General features: G+C 37.3%; 1 protein-coding gene across 4 annotated transcripts in view; it reads right to left on the bottom strand.

The window, feature by feature from the left end:
* Window positions 1–18,622, bottom strand: part of AK5 (adenylate kinase 5) — a 279,572-nt gene that overhangs the window by 248,290 nt on the left and 12,660 nt on the right. For all 4 annotated transcript variants that reach the window (XM_004026008.5, XM_019020048.4, XM_063703462.1 and 1 more), the window contains exons 4-5: window positions 15,327–15,496; window positions 15,109–15,222 (exon numbers count right to left, since the gene is read on the bottom strand). In XM_004026008.5, the coding sequence (XP_004026057.4) occupies window positions 15,109–15,222; window positions 15,327–15,496 (284 nt within the window). The remainder of the gene's footprint in view (window positions 1–15,108; window positions 15,223–15,326; window positions 15,497–18,622) is intronic.

Below are 18,622 nucleotides of genomic sequence, written 5' to 3' on the forward strand. Positions count from 1 at the left end.
CAGTTTAACATCAATCAGTGTCTATAAATACAATAGAAAGAAGAAGTCTGGATCTTTGCAACATTTGGGGTCACAGAAATAATTTTTTTGGTACACACTTGGAAGAGAACTAGCCAGCATCATTATGAAGGAAGGCCTGCATAGGTTCTTAAAAGGCAGCTGGGGACACCAAACCACTCCTCACATGAAAATCACATGCAAGTGAATATACAAGCCTAATTAGGACAGGGAAGAAGGCAGCACCATGGGATCAACCCCTCAGAGGGAAAAACTGGAAGAAAAACTGGATGGAAAAAAAAGACAGTACGTGTAATGGAGGGACTTTGGGTTACACTAAATATGTAAAACCAAGATGCATATTTAAGAACACCTCAGCTCTGTGGTTGTCTGTGCTGATTGCATACGTGGTGATGTGAATGAACCAGATTGCTTAAGGGACTTTTTTTTTTTTTTTAGACAGACTTGCTCTGCCACCCAGGCTGGAGTGTGGTGATGCAATCTTGCCTCACTGCAACCTCCGCCTCCTGGCTTCAAGTGATTCTCCTGCCTCAGCCTCTCAAGTAGTTGGGATTACAGGCATGTGCCACCACGCCTGGCTGATTTTTGTATTTTTAGTAGAGACAGGGTTTTGCCATGTTGGCCAGCCTGGTCTTGAACTCCTGACCTCAAGTCATCCACCTGCCCCGGCCTCCCAAAGTGCTGGGATAACAGGCATGAGCCACCATGTCCAGCCTTAGATTGCTTTAGGAACCAATTCTTAGAAGGCAGAGTTGATAGAAGATTATGGTGAAGGGCACAGCGACTATACAACTCAATCCATATCCATGTACCTAGAAGAAGTGAGACCACCCAATGCTGATTTAGAGACGGGATTGTCAACAACTTCCTCATAGAATTGACGTGAATTATAATCATGTATTTAAACCACAGCTAGGTGCCTGGCACTTGGCACGTACTTCCTAAATATTACTTCTGCTACCATGGACTTATTTTGGAACTCTGGATTATCATCCCTTCTGGCCGCAAATAATGAATTATTATTTCTTTTTTTGCTTCAGGAGCTGTAGGGGAGGAAGGGATGAGGGAAATGGGATGTGCTCATTAGTGGGCTTCTAAATGCTTCTTGCCCAGCGGTGTGAATGTCCCAGGACTCCAGCTGACAGATCACTAGAGTGGTTTCCAGCCATTCTTAGCAGCTGAAAACCTTCTTCAACGTCTTACATGGAACCTCAGAACAGAACAAAATCAGAACTGTTCTGGGCAGCCTTTAACACCTCAAAGTGGCCTCTAAGGGTTTCATCAACCAATTTGAAAAACAGTCCCTAGAAGGAACCTGGTTCTTCTGCCTTCAAAGCCTCTGACAATGAGTAATGGATTCAGTATCAGGGGGAAAAAGCTCTGACAAAAGAAAGGGAAGAGTTGGCTCTTCTCCTTATAAACCTATGGAGTGTTTATCTTTAATATGGTCTAACGACAATAACGACTTTCTTTTATTGAGTGTTTACTATGAGCCACAAACTGTACTAGAACTATAGATATTTTATATCATTTAATCTTCACAATAATCCTGTGAGACATTGTTATTCTCATTCTTGAAAGGCAAACACCGAGGCTTCAAGAGGGTCCATAAATTAGCCAGTAGTACACATTGAATGAGAGTCAAACTACTATATATACTTCGCTGATGCTATAATTAACTCTATTGATTTATATGAGGAGCTGAGAAATAAGAATCTCAGAAATTAAACTCAAGATCACTTTTTATGCAGCCACTTGAATCTTTCCTTTTTCTGAATACCCATGACACAAATATTTATTTGCCACTTCAAATCAACATACATTTAATAGAACTCAGTGTAGTAAAGGAATGTTCTAAGTTGGCAGGCAGGTGTGAGGGTCCTGAAGGTGGCAGTGGTAAGAAGGGAAGAAGAAAAGAAGGAAGTTTACAACATGAATGAGTCAGCTGTGCCGTAAAGAGAACAGAAGAGAAGCCTGTCTAGGGAGACAAACAGACATACCCACAAACACAAACAATAATTCTATAAAGATGGAGCGTTAAGAATTGGTTAGAAAAAAGTAGCTCATTCACAATAGTAGCAAACCTATAAACGATTATATTTAGGAACAAAACTAACAAAACCATACAAGATATTTATATGAAAAACTATAAAACCTTATTTAATGAAGAACATAAAGCTAGACTTGAATAAACAGAGTGACATGACAATGTTCATGGATGGGAATATGTGAGTTCTCTTAAAATTAATCTATATACATAATATAATCTATATTGAAATTCAAATCAAAATCTCAGCAGAATCTGACAAACTGATACTAAAATTTATAAAGAAGAATAAATGTATAGGCATACCTAACTTAAAAACGAACAGGGCCAGGTGCGGTGGCTCATGCCTGTAATCCCAGCACTTTGGGAGGCTGAGGCGGGTGGATCACCAGGTCAGGAGATTGAGACCATCCTGGCTAACACGGTGAAACCCCGTCTCTACTAAAAATACAAAAAAAAGTAGCCAGGCGTGGTTGCGGGTGCCTGTAGTCCCAGCTACTCGGGAGGCTGAGGCGGGAGAGTGGCGTGAACCCGGAAGGCGGAGCTTGCAGTGAGTCGAGATCGCATCACTGCACTCCAGCCTGGGCAACTGAGTAAGGCTCTGTCTCAAAAGAAAAAACAAAAACAAAAAAAAACAGAAGGGGTGGGATTGTTCTTTGGATATCAGGATATAATTTAGATTTCTTCAACTAGATCCATGATATTGGTGCAGAAATATATAAACAGACGAAATAACTGAATAGAGAAACCATATACAGACCAGTGTCTATACAGGAATAAGTCATTTCAATGAAGGAAAAGATGCGCAAGTCAACAAACGCTCTTTGGACCACTGAATACATTTTTCATTTCCATTCAAAACATGCAATAAAGTTATATTGCTACCTCACACTATGCAAAAGAATTAGTGCACATAGAATAAATACCTGGATCTTTAAAACAAAACTAAAAATAACTAGAAAACTATAGAAGATTTTTATGAGACTATGGGTAACACTTTCTTAAGATCCAAATGCAAAAGCCAAAGGGAAAATAATGAAAAATATACCAATTCCAATTTAAAATTTCTGCAGGACAAAACATATCTCGAACATGACTGAGAAAAAATATAAATGAAAGAAAATATTATAAGATATGTAGCAAAGGATTAGTATCTAGAACATCCAAATCGATTTTAAAAACTCAAACAATCCAACAAGAAAAGAGTGGGGGCAGGGTTATGTTTTAGTAATTCTCAAAAAATGAAATACAAGTGGCCAAAAAACACATTTCTAAATGTTTCAGTTCACTAGTAATTTGAAGAATGCAAATTAAAATAGTGACACAGAAACATTTCTAATCCATCAGATAACCTAAAATAAAAAGGTACTGATGATAAAACAAATTTTAAAGCAACATGAAAGTTCACTAATAAAATATAATGTATTTATAGAGTGTAACATGAAATCGTTATAAGGATGAGCTAGGTCTATATGTATCAACACAGATAAGCTCAAAAACAGAATGCACAGTGATAAAAGCAAGTTATAGAATTATATAAATAGCACTGAGGAAAGAGCAGGAGCAGATCACTGTGAAAAATAGGAAGTGGTACAGCATGTCGAACGTTTAGACAGGTATATAAAACTGGAAAATTAGTTGGGACCAGACAGTTGAATATATTGTTAATCATGATCAATTTTAGTGTTCGTGTGTGTTTATAGATTTGCTATAGACTTCCCTCCTTCATTTTCTTTCTTTTTTTCAATTTTTATTTTTATTTTAAGTTCCAGGACACGTGCAGGATGTGCAGGTTTGTTACACAGGTACATAGGTAAAAGTGTGCCATAGTACTTTGCACACCTGTCAACTCATCACCTAGGTATTAAGCCCCACATGCATTAGCTATTTTTCCTAATGTTCTCCCTCCCCCGACCACACCACCCTGCAGGCCCCAGTGTATGCTGGTCCTCTTCCTTTGTCTATGTGTTCTCATTGTTCTGCTCCCACTTATAAGTGAGAACATGTGGTGCTTGGTTGTCTTACTTTTTTTTTTTTAAGACAGTGTCTCACTCTGTCACCTAGGCTGGAGTGCAGTGGCACCATGTCAGCTCACTGCAGCCTCAGCCTCCCAGGCTCAAGCAATTTTCCCACCTCAGCCTTCCAAGTAGCTGGGACTAGAGGCACACGTCATCACACCCAGCTAATTTTTGTATTTTTTGCAGAGATGGAGTTTTGCCATGTTGCCCAGGCTGGCCTTGAACTCCATTTTCAATAATAATGTCATGGAGCTCTTATTAGTTTCAGCTTTACTGCTTGGTTAATAAAACCTCCCTATGGAAATCCACCTTTTCGCCCCACTCCCATTCCATGAAATATGAAATTCTATAACCTTTTAAAAACACATCACTTAGGTTGTCACTGTGGACTCTGGGCTATCTAGTGAAATCTTGGCTAGCAGCATGTTTAGTTGGCAGTGAAAAGATCTTAGACTTCCCATGCTTGCCCATCTTGATTCCTTTCCCCTCACTAACCTTTAAACAATCAGGCCAAAAGGTGAGAAATTTTTTTTTTTTTTTTTTGAGACAGAGTCTCGCTGTCACCCAGGCTGGAGTGCAGTGGCGCTATCTCAGCTCACTGCAAGCTCCATCTCCCGGAGAAACTACTATACAAAGCCAAGAAGTAGGGCCAGGTGGCTACTATGGTAGATAAGTACAGTCTTATCTCCTCCTCTTCTTTTAAAATGACAGGCCTGGGGACTGGGAGAGTTCAGCTCTTGGGCTGAGAAGTAAGGAAAAATGGCGCTATGCACAGCAAGCGGCTTGTGGTAGACTCCTAGTTGTCTATCAAAACCTGTTCTCCTTTCTTCCATGACAACAGCTCTGTAGAGACCCATGACTGACCACTTGATCACATTTCCCACCTCCTTTACAGTCGAGATAAAGCCATGTGACTTAAGTTCTCATCAATGGAGCATGAGAAATGATGTATCTGGGACTTAAGAAATTGAGCATCACCTGAGGCGGAGCAAGATGTCAGAATAGACAGCTCCACCATCGTCCCTCTTGTAAAGACACCAAGTTGACGACTATCTATATAGAAAAAACACCTTCATGAAAACCGAAAACCAGGTGAGCACTAACAGTACCTGGTTTTAACTTCATATTGCTGAAAGAAGTACTGACAATATAGAAAAAACAGTCCTAAATTGCAGATGCCACTCCTCCCTCATCCCTGGAAGTGGCAGTGTAGTTCTGGGAGCCTCTCTGGGTGCCAGGGGAGGGAGAACACAGAAGAAGCATTGGAGACTTCAACACCTCACTTTCAGCATTGGAAAGATCTTCCAGACAGAAAATCAACAAAGAAACTTCATACTTAATCTGCACCTATGGACCAAATGTATCTAATAGATATTTACAGAGCATTTCATCTAAGAGCTGCAGATTCTTTTCCTCAGCACATGGATCATTCTCAAGGACAGACAATATTTTAGGTCACAAAATAAGTCTTAAAACATTAAAAAATTGAAATAAGATCAAGCATCTTCTCTAACCAAAATGGAATAAAAATAGAAATTAACAATAAGAGGAATTCTGGAAAAAATACAACTATATGTGATATATTATATAATTATACAAATATAATTTCTTGATTGACCAGCGGGTCAATCAAGAAATTAAGAAGGAAACTGAAAAAAATTTTGAAACAAATGATAATGAAAACAAAACATACCAAAATCTATGGGATACAGCAAAAGCAGTATTAAGAAGGAAGTTTATAGCTATAAGTGCCTACATCAAAAAATAGGAAAGACTTCAAATAAATAATCTAAAGATGCAGCCTGAATTTTAAAAAAGCAAAAGCAAATCAAACAAAAAAAATTAGTAGAAGAAAAGAAATAAAGATCAGAGCAGAAATAAATGAAACTGAAATGAAAAAACAATAAAAGGTTAAGAAAACAAAAATTTGGTTTTTTGAAAAGTAAAATGAAATTGACAAAGAAAATATTTGCAGCTTTTAGCCAGGCTAGGAAAAAAAGAGACAAGATCCAAATAAATACAACTGGAAATGAAAATGAAGACATTACAACTGATACTGTAGAAATTCAAGGATCATTAGTGGCTGATATGAGCAGCTATATGCCAATAAATTGGGAAATCTAGAAGAAATGAACAAATTCCGAGATGCATGCCACTTATCAAGAAGAAATCCAAAACCTTAACAGACCAGTAACAAGTAACAAGATCAAAACTGCAATAAAAAATCTCCCAGTTAAGAAAAACCCTGGGACCAGATGTCTTCACTGTTGAATTCTACCAAACATTTAAAGAAGAACTACTACCAATCATATTCAAACCACTCCAAAAAATAGAGGAGGAGGAACTAATTCCAAAGTCATTTTATGAAGCCAGTATTACCCTGATACCAAAACCAGAGAAAGACGTATCAAAAAAAAGAAAACTAAGAGCCAATGTCTCCGATGAATACTGATGCAAAAATCCTCAAAAAAACAAAAAAAAACAAAAAAAAACCTAGCAAATTGAATTCAACAATGCATTAGAAAGATCATTCATCATAACCAAGTGAGATTTATCTCTGGGATGCAAAGATGGTTCAACATACATAAATCAATCAACATGATACATCATATCAATAGAATGATGGGTAAAAATCACATGATCATTTCAATTGATGCTGAAAAGCATTTGATAAAATTAAACATCCCTTCATGACAAAAACCCTCAAAAAACTGGAGACAGAAGGAGGATACTTCAACATAACAAAAGCCATATAGGACAGACCCACAGCTAGTATCATACTGAATGGGGAAAAACTGAAGCCTTTCCTCTAAGATTGGAAACATGACAAGGATGCCTACTGTCACCACCATTATTCAACATAGTACTAGAAGTCCTAGCTAGAGCAATAGCTACACATAAAATTAAATACCTAGGAATTAACCAAACAATCTCTGTAATGAAAACTATAAAACACTGATGAAAGAAACTGAAGACACCAAAAAATGAAAAAAAATTCCATTTTCATGGATTGGAAGAATCAATATTGTCAAAATATCCATACTACCCAAGCAATCTATAGATTCAATCTAATCCCTAACAAAATACCAATGACATTCTTCACAGAAATAGAAAAAAACAACTCTAAAATGTATATAGAACCACAAAAGACCCAGAATAGCCAAAGCCATCCTGAGCAAAAAGAAGAAAACTGGAAGAATCACATTACCTGACTTCAAATTATACTACAGAGCTGTAGTAACCAAAACAGCGTGATACTGGCATGAAAACAGACACATAGACCAATCAAACACAATAGAGAACCCAGAAATAAATCCACATATCTACAGTAAACTCATTTTCAACAAAGGTATCAAGAACATACATTGGGAAAAGACAGTCTCTTTCTGCCTTAATAAATGGTTCTGGGAAAACCGGATGTCCATATGCAGAAAAACAAAACTAGACCCTTATCTCTCACCATATACAAAAATAAAATAAAAATGGATTAAAGACTTAAATTCAAGACCTCAAACTATGAAACTACTAAAAGAAAACACTGGGGGAAATCTCCAGGACATTGGTCTGGGCAAAAATATCTTGAGCAATATCCCATAAGCACAGGCAACCAAAGAAAAGATGGACAAATGGGATCACATCAAATTTAAAAGCTTTTGCACAGCAAAGGATACAATCAACAAAGTAAAAAGACAACCCACAGAATGGTGGGTTGCAAAAAAAAATTTGCAAACTACCCCTCTGACAATAGATTAATAACCAGAATATACAAGGAGCTCAAACAATTCTATAGAAAAAAATCTAATCAAAAGACAGGCAAAAGATTTGAACAGACATTCTCAAAAGACAATATACAAATGGCAAACAGGCATGTGAAAGTGTTCAACATCACTGATTATCAAATAAATGCAAATCAAAACTACAATAAGATATCATCTCACCCCAGTTAAATGGTTTATATACAAAAGACAGGCAACAACAAATGCTGACGAGGATGTGGAGAAAAGGGAATCCTCGTACACTGTTTATGGGAATGTAAATAGTCCAACCACTATGAAGAACAGTTTGGAGGTTCCTCAAAAAACTAAAAATGGAGCTCCCGTATGATTCTGCAATCCCACTGCTGGGTATACAGCCAAAAGAAAGGAAATCAGTATATCGAAGAGATATCTGCATTCCTGTGTTTGTTGCAGGACTGTTTACAATAGCTAAGATTTGCAAGCAAACTAAGTGTTCATCCACAGATGAATGGATAAAGAAAATGTGGTACATAAGGCTGGGCATGGTGGCTTATGCCTGTAATCCCAGCACTTTGGGAGGCAGAGGCGGGTGGATCACCTGAGGTCTGGAGTTCGAGACCAGCCTGACCAACATGGAGAAACCCAGTGTCTACTAAAAATACAAAATTAGCTGGGCGTGGTGGCGCATGCCTGTAAACTCAGCTATTCAGGAGGCTGAGGCAGGAGAATCGCTTGAACCCAGGAGAGAGAGGCTGCGGTGAGCCGAGATTGTGCCATTGCATTCCAGCCTGGGCAACAAGAATGAAGCTCCATGTCAAAAAAAAAAAAAAAGAAAAGAAAATATGGTACATATATACAACGGAGTACCGTTTGGCCATAAAAAAGAATGAGATCCTGTCATACGCAACAACATGGATGGAGGTGATTATGTTAAGTAAAATAAGACAGGCATAGAAAGACAAACATCACATGTTCCCACTTATTTGTGGGGTCTAAAAATCAAAACAATTGAAGTCATGGAGATAGACAGTAAAAGGATGGTTATCAGAGGCCAGGAAGGGTCGGTAATAAGGGGTTGCGGATGTGTCGGGGGGTGGAGGCAGAGATGGTTAATGGGTACAAAAAATGTTAGAAAGAATGAATAAGACCTACTATTTGATAGCAAAACAGGGAGACTATAGTCAATAATAACTGTACATTTTAAAATAACTTAAAGAGTGTAACTGGATTGTTTGCAACTCAATGGATAAATGCTTGAGGGGATGGATATCCCATTCTTCATGATGTGCTTATTTCACACTGCACGCCTGTATCCAAATATCTCATGTGCCCCTTAAATATATATACCTACTATGTACCCACAAAAGTTAAAATAAAAAAAGTTTAAAAAAGAATTTGAGCATAGATCCTCTGCACTCTCTTCCCCTTCCAATCAGCTGGAACCTGGCCATGGCAGTGACCTAGCTTTCAACATGCAGATGTCTACAGTGTCCCAGGGCAGTTGTTCTGAAATTGTGCTCTTAGACCTCTGAGGATCGTCAAGACCCCTTCCAGAAGGTCATAGGTCAAAACTATTTTCCTACTAATACTATGACATTATGTGCCTTTTTTACACTTTCTCACAAAGGTACAGTGGAGTTTTGCAGTGGCAACAGGAAGTGTGATGTCACAGCAGTTTGAATACAAAAGCAGATATGAGAATACAACTCTCTTCTATTAGCTAGAAGTTAAAGAGATTTGCAAATATATAAAGCAATATCTCTCTCAACACTTTTTAAGTTTCGGAAAATATGATTACTTTTCTAAAAATATGTTATTCAGGTTAACTTGTATGGATTTATTGTTATTTTGAAAGACTTAACAAATACTTATTTTAAAATTTGTTTTGATTTCTCATATGGTGAATATCAATAGATATAGCACATATAAATGAAAGCTTTTTGAGGTCCTTAATAATTTTTAAAAAGTGTAAAGAGGTCCTGTGACCAAAAATTTTAGAGCTGTTGCTCTAGAGTTGGAAAGACAATGAGCTGGAAAAAACCCCGCATCTCTGCATGAATGTGAGGACTGAAACTGCCCTCCCCTCATTCACAGTGAGGCCATCCATTATATAAAAGGGAAATAAGTTTCTGTATTATGCTACTGTGTCATTGTGTCTTTCTATTATAGCACCTGGGATTTACTCTAAATAATACAGCCAATAGTTACATAAGTGGGGGCATGCTACTATATCAAAAAAACTAAAACATGTGACATTGATTTGCATGGGTAGTAAAGGCACAGACATTTTAGGGTGGAAAGTTGATAACCCCTGTTATGTCATTGCATAACATCATTATTACTGTGATAACTTGGGAAGCAGGTCATGTTCCAATGGAGCCCATAGCTAAAGAAATGGCTGGAAAGAGCTAGAGTGTCTGTGTACACTGACTGCTCTTTGCTGCGTTTAGCAACATATTACAAGAAATAGATTAACTCAAGAAAGAATTGACTGCTTTGCGAGCAGATATAAGAAAAAAGAAAGTATCCACTAATTTAAGACTGCACAAGGTTAAAAAAGCCAACTGCCTGTATACCTCCAAACAGCAGGAGATCAGGCTATTGCAAAAAGAATTCCCATTTACCCACCACTACCACCAAAAAAAAGGGCACCTAGCCCTGAAGCAAAACCTAGACTAAGGATGCTGCCTTTCTACCCAAGCCTGCTGTTTTAGATGGTCTCAAGCTAATTGTCATTAAAATGAGAAAGCAAAGAAATCACCACTATGCAATATATCTGCGTAATGAAACTGCACTTGTACCCTCAATCTATAAAAATGAACAGAAAAAAGAAAAACGGGAAGATAAAAAAGAAAGCAGCTTAATAACTATCTCTGGAAAAGGACTTATGATATAGTTACTAGCACGGACTGGAAGCTTTTTGCTTTTTCCTCTTTTTGAGAGGAAATCTACCAAATTTGGAAAGAAACAGTTTTTACCAAAATAAACATAATTCTAGCCAAAAAAGGCATTTTTTTTTTAAACTTAAAATAGGTCTCAGCCAGTTGCAGTGGCTCACACCTGTAATCCCAGCACTTAGGAGGCTGAGAGAGGATGATCACTTGAGGCCAGGAGTTTGAAACCAGCCTGCGTAACACAGGGAGCCCCTGTCTCCACAAAAAGTTTTTAAAAAACTAGCTGAGTGTGGTCCAGGAGTTCGAGGCTGCAGTGAGCTACAGTGGTGCCCCTGCACTCCACCCTGGCTGACAGAGAAGGATCTTGTCACTTAGGAAAAAAAAAAGGAGAGGATAGCATATTAGTCTCCAATATACTACTTCAATGTGTCATGCAGATAATGGACAAGGAAGAACTTCTCAGAGGAACTGCCAGGGCAAGGACCCTTTGCAATCCCTGCCTAACAGGATTCACTATGGTTCAGTGAGTACTGTGTATATTCTCAAACTTTCCTTTTTTGAATAGGAGCCTTTATTTCATTGTCCTGGGCTTGCTCCTCCACTCTTTATTAGTGGTAGACAAGGAAGATAACGTGAAGTTCAGTTTCCAGGTGGCTGAGTATGAGAAGTCAAAGCTAGACCTGATGAAGAAAACTATATATAGAGTAGAGATTCTCCACTTTTGAACTAAATGATGGGACTCTGGTTGTTTTACTTGGGGAGTGAGTACATTGTATGTGTGGGAAGAAGGGAGCAGGTGAGCATTTGCATGGCCAGAGAGGCAAACTGTGGGAGAAGATGCTAGTTAGTTCTCCCAGACTTCCATAGTAATAGCATTGCTGCCAGGCACCTGGCTGCCCAGCTGGACTCTACTTCCCAGCCTTCCTCTCAGTTCCGACAGGACTAAATTCTCAGCAATGACTTGTGAGCAGAAGCGATGGACGTCACTTCCAGATCTGAGACTTCAGACCTTCACATTCTCTTCCCCTTCCATTCCAGCTGGAACCCATATGTGATGACAACACTGTTTCAACCACGCGGCCAGTGACAGTGTCCTAGGAGATGGCAGAAAAACCTGGGAGGAACCATGGTCCCTAAATGACCTCAAGGAAAAAAGCTTCCCAGTCAAAGCTGGACTGTTCACATGGAGACTATTCCAAAAGAAGAAAAATACCCTTCTTCATCCTAAAAGCCATTTAAGTGTTAGGCCCTTTTGTTACAGTGGTCTGACCATCACCCACATATGGCTGATACCAGAAATTCACCTCTTCTCACACCCCAGATCTGTGAGGAAATCTTGGGGAAAATGTTGGCGTGTGTGTATGTGCCTACATTTGCACTAACAAACAAACAAACAAACAAAAACTAAGTTAAAGCAAAACCTTGAGGAGATGCAGTATAATAAAAAAATATAGTTGTATCCTTTATGATAAACCACTAAATGTGTTTTTCTGGGTTCTGAGTCACTGCAGTGAATTATAAAACCTGTGGAGAGTGTTATGGAAACCTTGAATTTAGACTGTCAATCTGAAGTACAGGTGGTTGCTGGGACTTGCAACTGATGTCTGAAGCAGGAACAGACTTGTGGAACTAAGCTCTTAACCTGTGGGGTCTGAACTAACTCTGGATAGTGTCCAAGTTGAACTGAATTCTTAGGCACCCAGTTGGTGTTGGAGAATTGGAGAATTGGTGTGGAAGACCCCACACATTTGGTCTCAGAAGTGGTAGCAGAAAAAAAGACACCCCAGAAGCTTAAGCCTACACAGGGTGTGGAATAATCAGGGCTGACCCTGACACTGCTTTACATAAACATTTCAGCTTTGCCTCCACACCCACTTAACTCCCGCAGGATGAGCAAAGATGACATTGACCTCAGACACCTCTGTACTGCCCACAGTGGCAAAGAACCTCTAGGCTGCTGGAATGTCAACCTAAGAAGATGTTAAATTGGAACTTTTCAGCCTCAGAAGTGTGGTTGAAAACAATAAATGTAAGTTACTGCACATTCTACATAGAGATAACAGACCATCCTATAGAATTTGCTAACAGACCCCAAATCGGTACTGTTACCCGTGACTAGGCTATATAAGAGAAGATGTAGATTGATCAGGTATCCAGAGAGTTACCAGAGGGTTATGCTTTTCGGAGGGGATCCTCTCTTCCCTCCCTCTCCCACCTACTGCAAGTCACATGAGTAGGAATTTCAGGATTCTGATATACCACCTTAGCTTTCTGAGTCTGAATCTGGTCCAAGCTGGTGACAGCAGATATATGTTAAAGTGAATAAGAAATTAAAGTTTTGATTTAGATTGGACTGGACTTTTTAAGGGCTGAAAATGAGATATTTTGTTAATGTTTTTTAAGTCACCAGAAAAGCCAGGGACTCTTCCTGAGTTATGATTCAACAAAAAAGACAGATATTCAACATAGCATGTTTAAAAAGCAATAAAAAAAAATCAAGTAGCTTCATCTGCTTGTACCTACCAAGTTTAGCACATTCAATATGTGGGTGGGAGAACCAGGTTTGGGTGGCAATGCCTGCCTCCCTGCCTATCACACTTCTACCAATAATCAAGAATCACATGGAATGGCTGCCATAGCACCCGCTTTCAACAGCAATATAATGTGGTAGCAACAGCAATAACAAAACTTCATCAGATATTTTCCAGTTTTTCTCTCTTCAAAGCCAGAACAATTAGAACCAAGCCTTTAAGCTGACTGAGCACCAGAGTTTCTGGACTTATGGTGGGAGAGGAAACCTAAGAAGGGGAGGCAGACATTCTAGCACAATAGGTGATCCAAAACCATTAATGGGAACATTCAAAAAAATGTTTTGTAAAGCTACCCCTGGTCGTGAACTGCCCAACTCCAGGCTTCTTTCATGTGATACATAAACTGACATCATATTTTACCTAATACTGTTTAATACGATATCTGTAATATGTTAAATGCTCCTTGAAATAAATAAGAAAAAGATTAAAAAATCTGTAGAAAAATGGGCAAAGGAGAACAAGCAATTCACATAAGGAAGAAATACACATGGCCAATGAGTGTATGAAAATATACTTAACCTTAATAGTAACCCATGAAATGCAAATTTAAAACACAAAATGCCATTTACTTATCAGGTTTGCAAAAATTTTAAACATGAATTGTAACTGGTTGGAAAGGGTCTGTAGAAAAAGATACTCTCATTCAACATTGATATAACTTGGAAAAGTCATTATAAAAATTTAGAATGCATTTGTATATGAGCATGTGCACATGTGTCCATACATGTATGTATGCATGTAAGTATAGAAAAAGGTCTGGAAGAATATATAACAAACCTAACAGTACTCCTATTTCTCAGGAAAGGAGGAGCAGCGGAATGGGAGGGTATTGATGGACTTTCACGTTTTACAGATAGACTTAAAATTTGTATGAGCATATATTACTTCTGTAATTAAAAAAATTTTTTTGAAGCAGGGTCTGGCTGTGTCACCCAGGCTGAAGTGCAGTGGTGCCATCTTGGCTCACTGCAGCCTTGATGTCCTGGGCTCAGGTGATTCTCCTGCCTCTCAGTCTCTCTTAGCCTCCTGAGTAGCTGGGCCTATAGGTGTGCGCCACTACATCTGGTTAATTTTGTGTGTGTGTGTGTTTTTTTTTTTTTTTTTTTTTTTGTAGAGATGGGGTTTCGTCATATTGCCCAGGCTGGTCTGGAACTCCTGGGCTCAAGCCGTCCATCCGCCTCAGCCTCCCAAAGTGTTGGGATTACAGGCGTGAGCCACTGAGTCCAGCCTTAATTTTTTTTAATGAAAAATCAATTAACATAAGCTTTTCAAAGCTTAAATAGATATATAAAATATTTTAATTGATTTATTTTCCTTTAAAACAGATGTGTTGGGGGTTGAGCAAGCATAGCCTACTCAAATTTTGGCAACTGAACCCTATCTTAATCTACGTAGGTGGTTCAGTATTTCACAACCTGAAGAAAGTTTCCTTAGTTGGCATGAATATAAGTACAGGGTAATGTTTTGCATCCCTGGACAATACTGAATAAGGCTTATTCTTAGTAATTCAAGATAAAAAACAATTGTATGAAAAGTATTTTGAAATAAATTTTAGAGAGATTTGCATTTTTCAATAAAATGAATTCTATTATTAGTTATCTTTCCTTTTGGCAGAGACTGTCTTTAATTTTTAAGTGTTTGCCAAAGAAATGACCTTCTGCCAACCCATACTGATGTATTTGCCTGTTTTCAGACCAGAATTCATTCAAAAGCATCACAAGTCTTCTAAGAAGTCTTTTTGTTTTTATTCCCAAAATTTTAAGCAAAAAGTAGTTCATTTAAAATATAAGGAGACATTCTTACTTGGTCCTCAAAAGATAGAGCCTGGGCAACATCTCTTGGAAATCCATCAATAACAATGCCCTCTTCATCAGGTATTTGCATCAATTTTTGTTTTATCTCTGTAATTGTTGTTTCCTTTTATAAACAGAAAGGATGACAAAAAAACCCACAGTTAAACTTAGTATACTCAATCAGTATGAAAACATTTTGCAGAATAAAAGATAATTATACAGCAGTACCTGTGGGGCCAATTCTCCAGTTGTAATTATCTTGGCAATAAGACTCCATTTCCTATTGCTGCTGGTACTGTGGATCTTCTTTCTTAATAATTCTCCCACAGAAATGTATTGGAATCCATATCGTTCTGCAATTTTCAAACTCTGAGTACCCTTTCCACTTCCTGGACCACCTAGTATTTAAAACAGGCAAAACTGTGATCTTCTGATACAATAAGGACCTCCCTTTTATACAACTACTACTTCATCTGGGATGCAAATTCTGTGTCACCAAGACAGGGTGGTTAACAGTTCCATTTGTGGCATTCTCAGTGCTGCCTTTGAATGTAAAGCAAGTAGAGACTTCGTCAAGGAAAGAATTGTCTTGACCAACTGTATTAAATGAGAGATACAGGTTTTTCCTCTACCTATTTGAGCAAATAGCTAATTAAAAAAATTTTTGAACAGTGTAGTTGAAAGAAATCTTGACTTTTTTCTATGTAAAATCTAACATTTTTCCCTCTGTAATCAAAGAAAAATCTGTGGAGTATAAAAAACAATGATCAAAATAACAATAATAGATTCCATGCCAACAGAGTTAATGTGTAATTCGGTGAAATGTAACCGTTATTTTTAGACAAAGGCCCACCAGTATTTACACAGCTTATTTAAATCTTTTTTGAAATGTTTGCTCATGCCTGTCCTTGCCTTATATCCTTTGAATTCTAGAGTTTTATGCAATGTAAAAATAGACATATAGACCAATGGAACAGAATAGAGAACTTAGAAACAAATCCACACACCTACAGTGAACTCATTTTCCACAAAGATGCCAAGAACACACACCGTGTAAAAAGCAGTCTCTTCAATAAATGATGCTGGAAAAACTACATATCCATATACAGAAGAAAGAAACTAGATCTCTATCTCTTTGTCATATGCAAAATAAAATTAAAATGGATTAAAGACTTCTATGAGATTATTTTTTAAATCAAAAGTAAGTTTTGGTTTTAAATAGCTGCTTTAACCTACTAATATATGGGCAAATCATGAATTGGCTTGAAATAAAAAAATTATCTGACCAATTCCATTGGCAAATTCAAACTGATTTATTCCTTGAAGAATCAGGTATCTTTCAGAAACTATATTTCCACACTTAATCACAACCACCAAACTAAGAGATTATACACTCCATTAATTTAAAAAATTCAGACACATTGAGAATGTTATTGTACTTTCAAGAAAAAAAATTTTTTGTCAACTAACGGAGGCAATAGTAGACAACAAAAAATATGATCGGCACAATTGACAGAGATATTCTCTGCCATTAATTTGTTGGATGAGCTTAATTACTGAATGTTTCTATCAAATTAATTTTACTTCTGTCTAAAGCCAGAATGGGCTTAATTTTGTTCTGTTCACTTATCTCTAAAACTTATAAATATTAGGGTCCATCTCACTGATATTTTATGATTACGTTAACATAAGAGAGATTCATATCTGTTCCAAGAGAGCCAGCTTTAAAAAAATTCTGCAGTGCTGGAAGAGAAACCATGTGGGCATCTATACCTCACTCTCACATTTTTAGGTTGGAACTAATACAAATTTGTAAGGTTCAGGTACAATTATTGTATAATTCCATAAAAGTCATAAAATTGTCCCAATTCTCTCAGACAACCTAAGATCCACCCTCCCCTTTCTTCCCTTGTTTCAATCCTCTTGAAATTATTTACACTTATTGGTTCTTCATCATTCTTGTAATATATAAAATGTTACAACACAGCATGTAAGCCTATAACAAGAATCACAACTTTGGGAAACAAGTTGATTTCACTGAATAGAAAGAAATGTGAAATGGGAGAGATTTGAGTATTTACATATTCTCTGAAGATCTTAGTTTATTGAAATATTTTAATCATTTTCATATAAAATTCATAGTACACACAAAAAATATTTGTGCTCTTTTATACAAGATTAATTTGCTATCAAACCATTTTCATGAACAATTGAGCTTCCATTTGTTCATCTGTTAATAATGACCAATACTTTATTACTAGCGGCAAGAACAACAAAATAGAAAGAATGTGTTCTGTCCACATATAAATCTCATCATAAAATGATGAGATAATTCCCGATTATTTTTCATCTGTAGTTCTATCATTTATTTAAGTGTTTCCTTGTCTTCTATGTAAGGACTTGAAAGTTTCAAGCATAAAAAGAATGCATTCCACTTGCAAGAATAGAGGTTTATGGCATAACAGCGGCTACCATAAAGCCATAAAAATATTTTAACTCTTCAAAAACTGACTTTAAACTCTCTTTCTGTAATTTTGTTTTTAACAATTCAAGGTAGATATATTTACAATTTCATTTTCATTTCACTTTAAAATGTACAAATGTCATCCCTTCTAGTCTGGTGAGCTTAAATTCTTGTTATAGCTTGGTGTGTTTATTTGCATGCTTTTGTCCTAGTTGCCAACATTGCTATGTCCTCTGGAGCACTACTTCCTTGCATGGGGTCTCCATAAATTTGACACTCTGTTAATGCAACCGGCTAGAACAGCTTTGAATATTTCATGCCAGAGTTTTGCTTTTGGTCATCTCTGTGAAAGGTGATTCTAACTGGAATGTGAAAACAATGACTACATGTTGCATGTTCACAGGTCTCTTCATGATTGTTATAGATTTTGAGAAAGACTTTGCAAAAATAGCCACAATTTTTTTTTCTTTTTTTGAGATGAGGTCTCTCTGTCACCCAGACTGGAGTGCAGTGGAGTTCACTGCAACCTTGAACTCCTGGGCTCAAGCTATCTTCCCACCTCAGCCTCCCAAATAGTTGGGACTACAGGTGTGTGTCACCACGCCCAGCTAATTTTAAAAATTTTTTGTAGAGACAGGGTCTCACTATGTTGACCAGGCTGGTCTGAAACTCCTGGGCTCAAGTGATCCTCCCTCCTTGACCAAAAAGGAATTTTTCAAAAATATTTAAAACATTTTCATTTTCTATTCCTTGTGAAATGTCACAGGGCCAATAATTCCATATTTAACATAAGATTCATAGTGGCAACTTTTAAAATGAACTATTATCATTGTTATTTTGGTTAATACTCAGATGTTATGCGCTATGTAAAACACTATTCTATTAGATTTGTTTGTCTTTTAACAGTGAAACTTTGGATTTATTATAGGTGCCAATTTGCCATAAAGAAGATTCATTTATATGAATCTTTACCAATATATTATTATTTATTTTTCCCTCTAAAGTTAATAGTGAGTAAAAATTTAATTTGTTGATTTAAAGGGGGAAAGTATCACATCAT

This window comes from Gorilla gorilla, chromosome 1, assembly GCF_029281585.2.
Source record: "Gorilla gorilla gorilla isolate KB3781 chromosome 1, NHGRI_mGorGor1-v2.1_pri, whole genome shotgun sequence".
Classification (NCBI taxonomy): domain Eukaryota; kingdom Metazoa; phylum Chordata; class Mammalia; order Primates; family Hominidae; genus Gorilla; species Gorilla gorilla.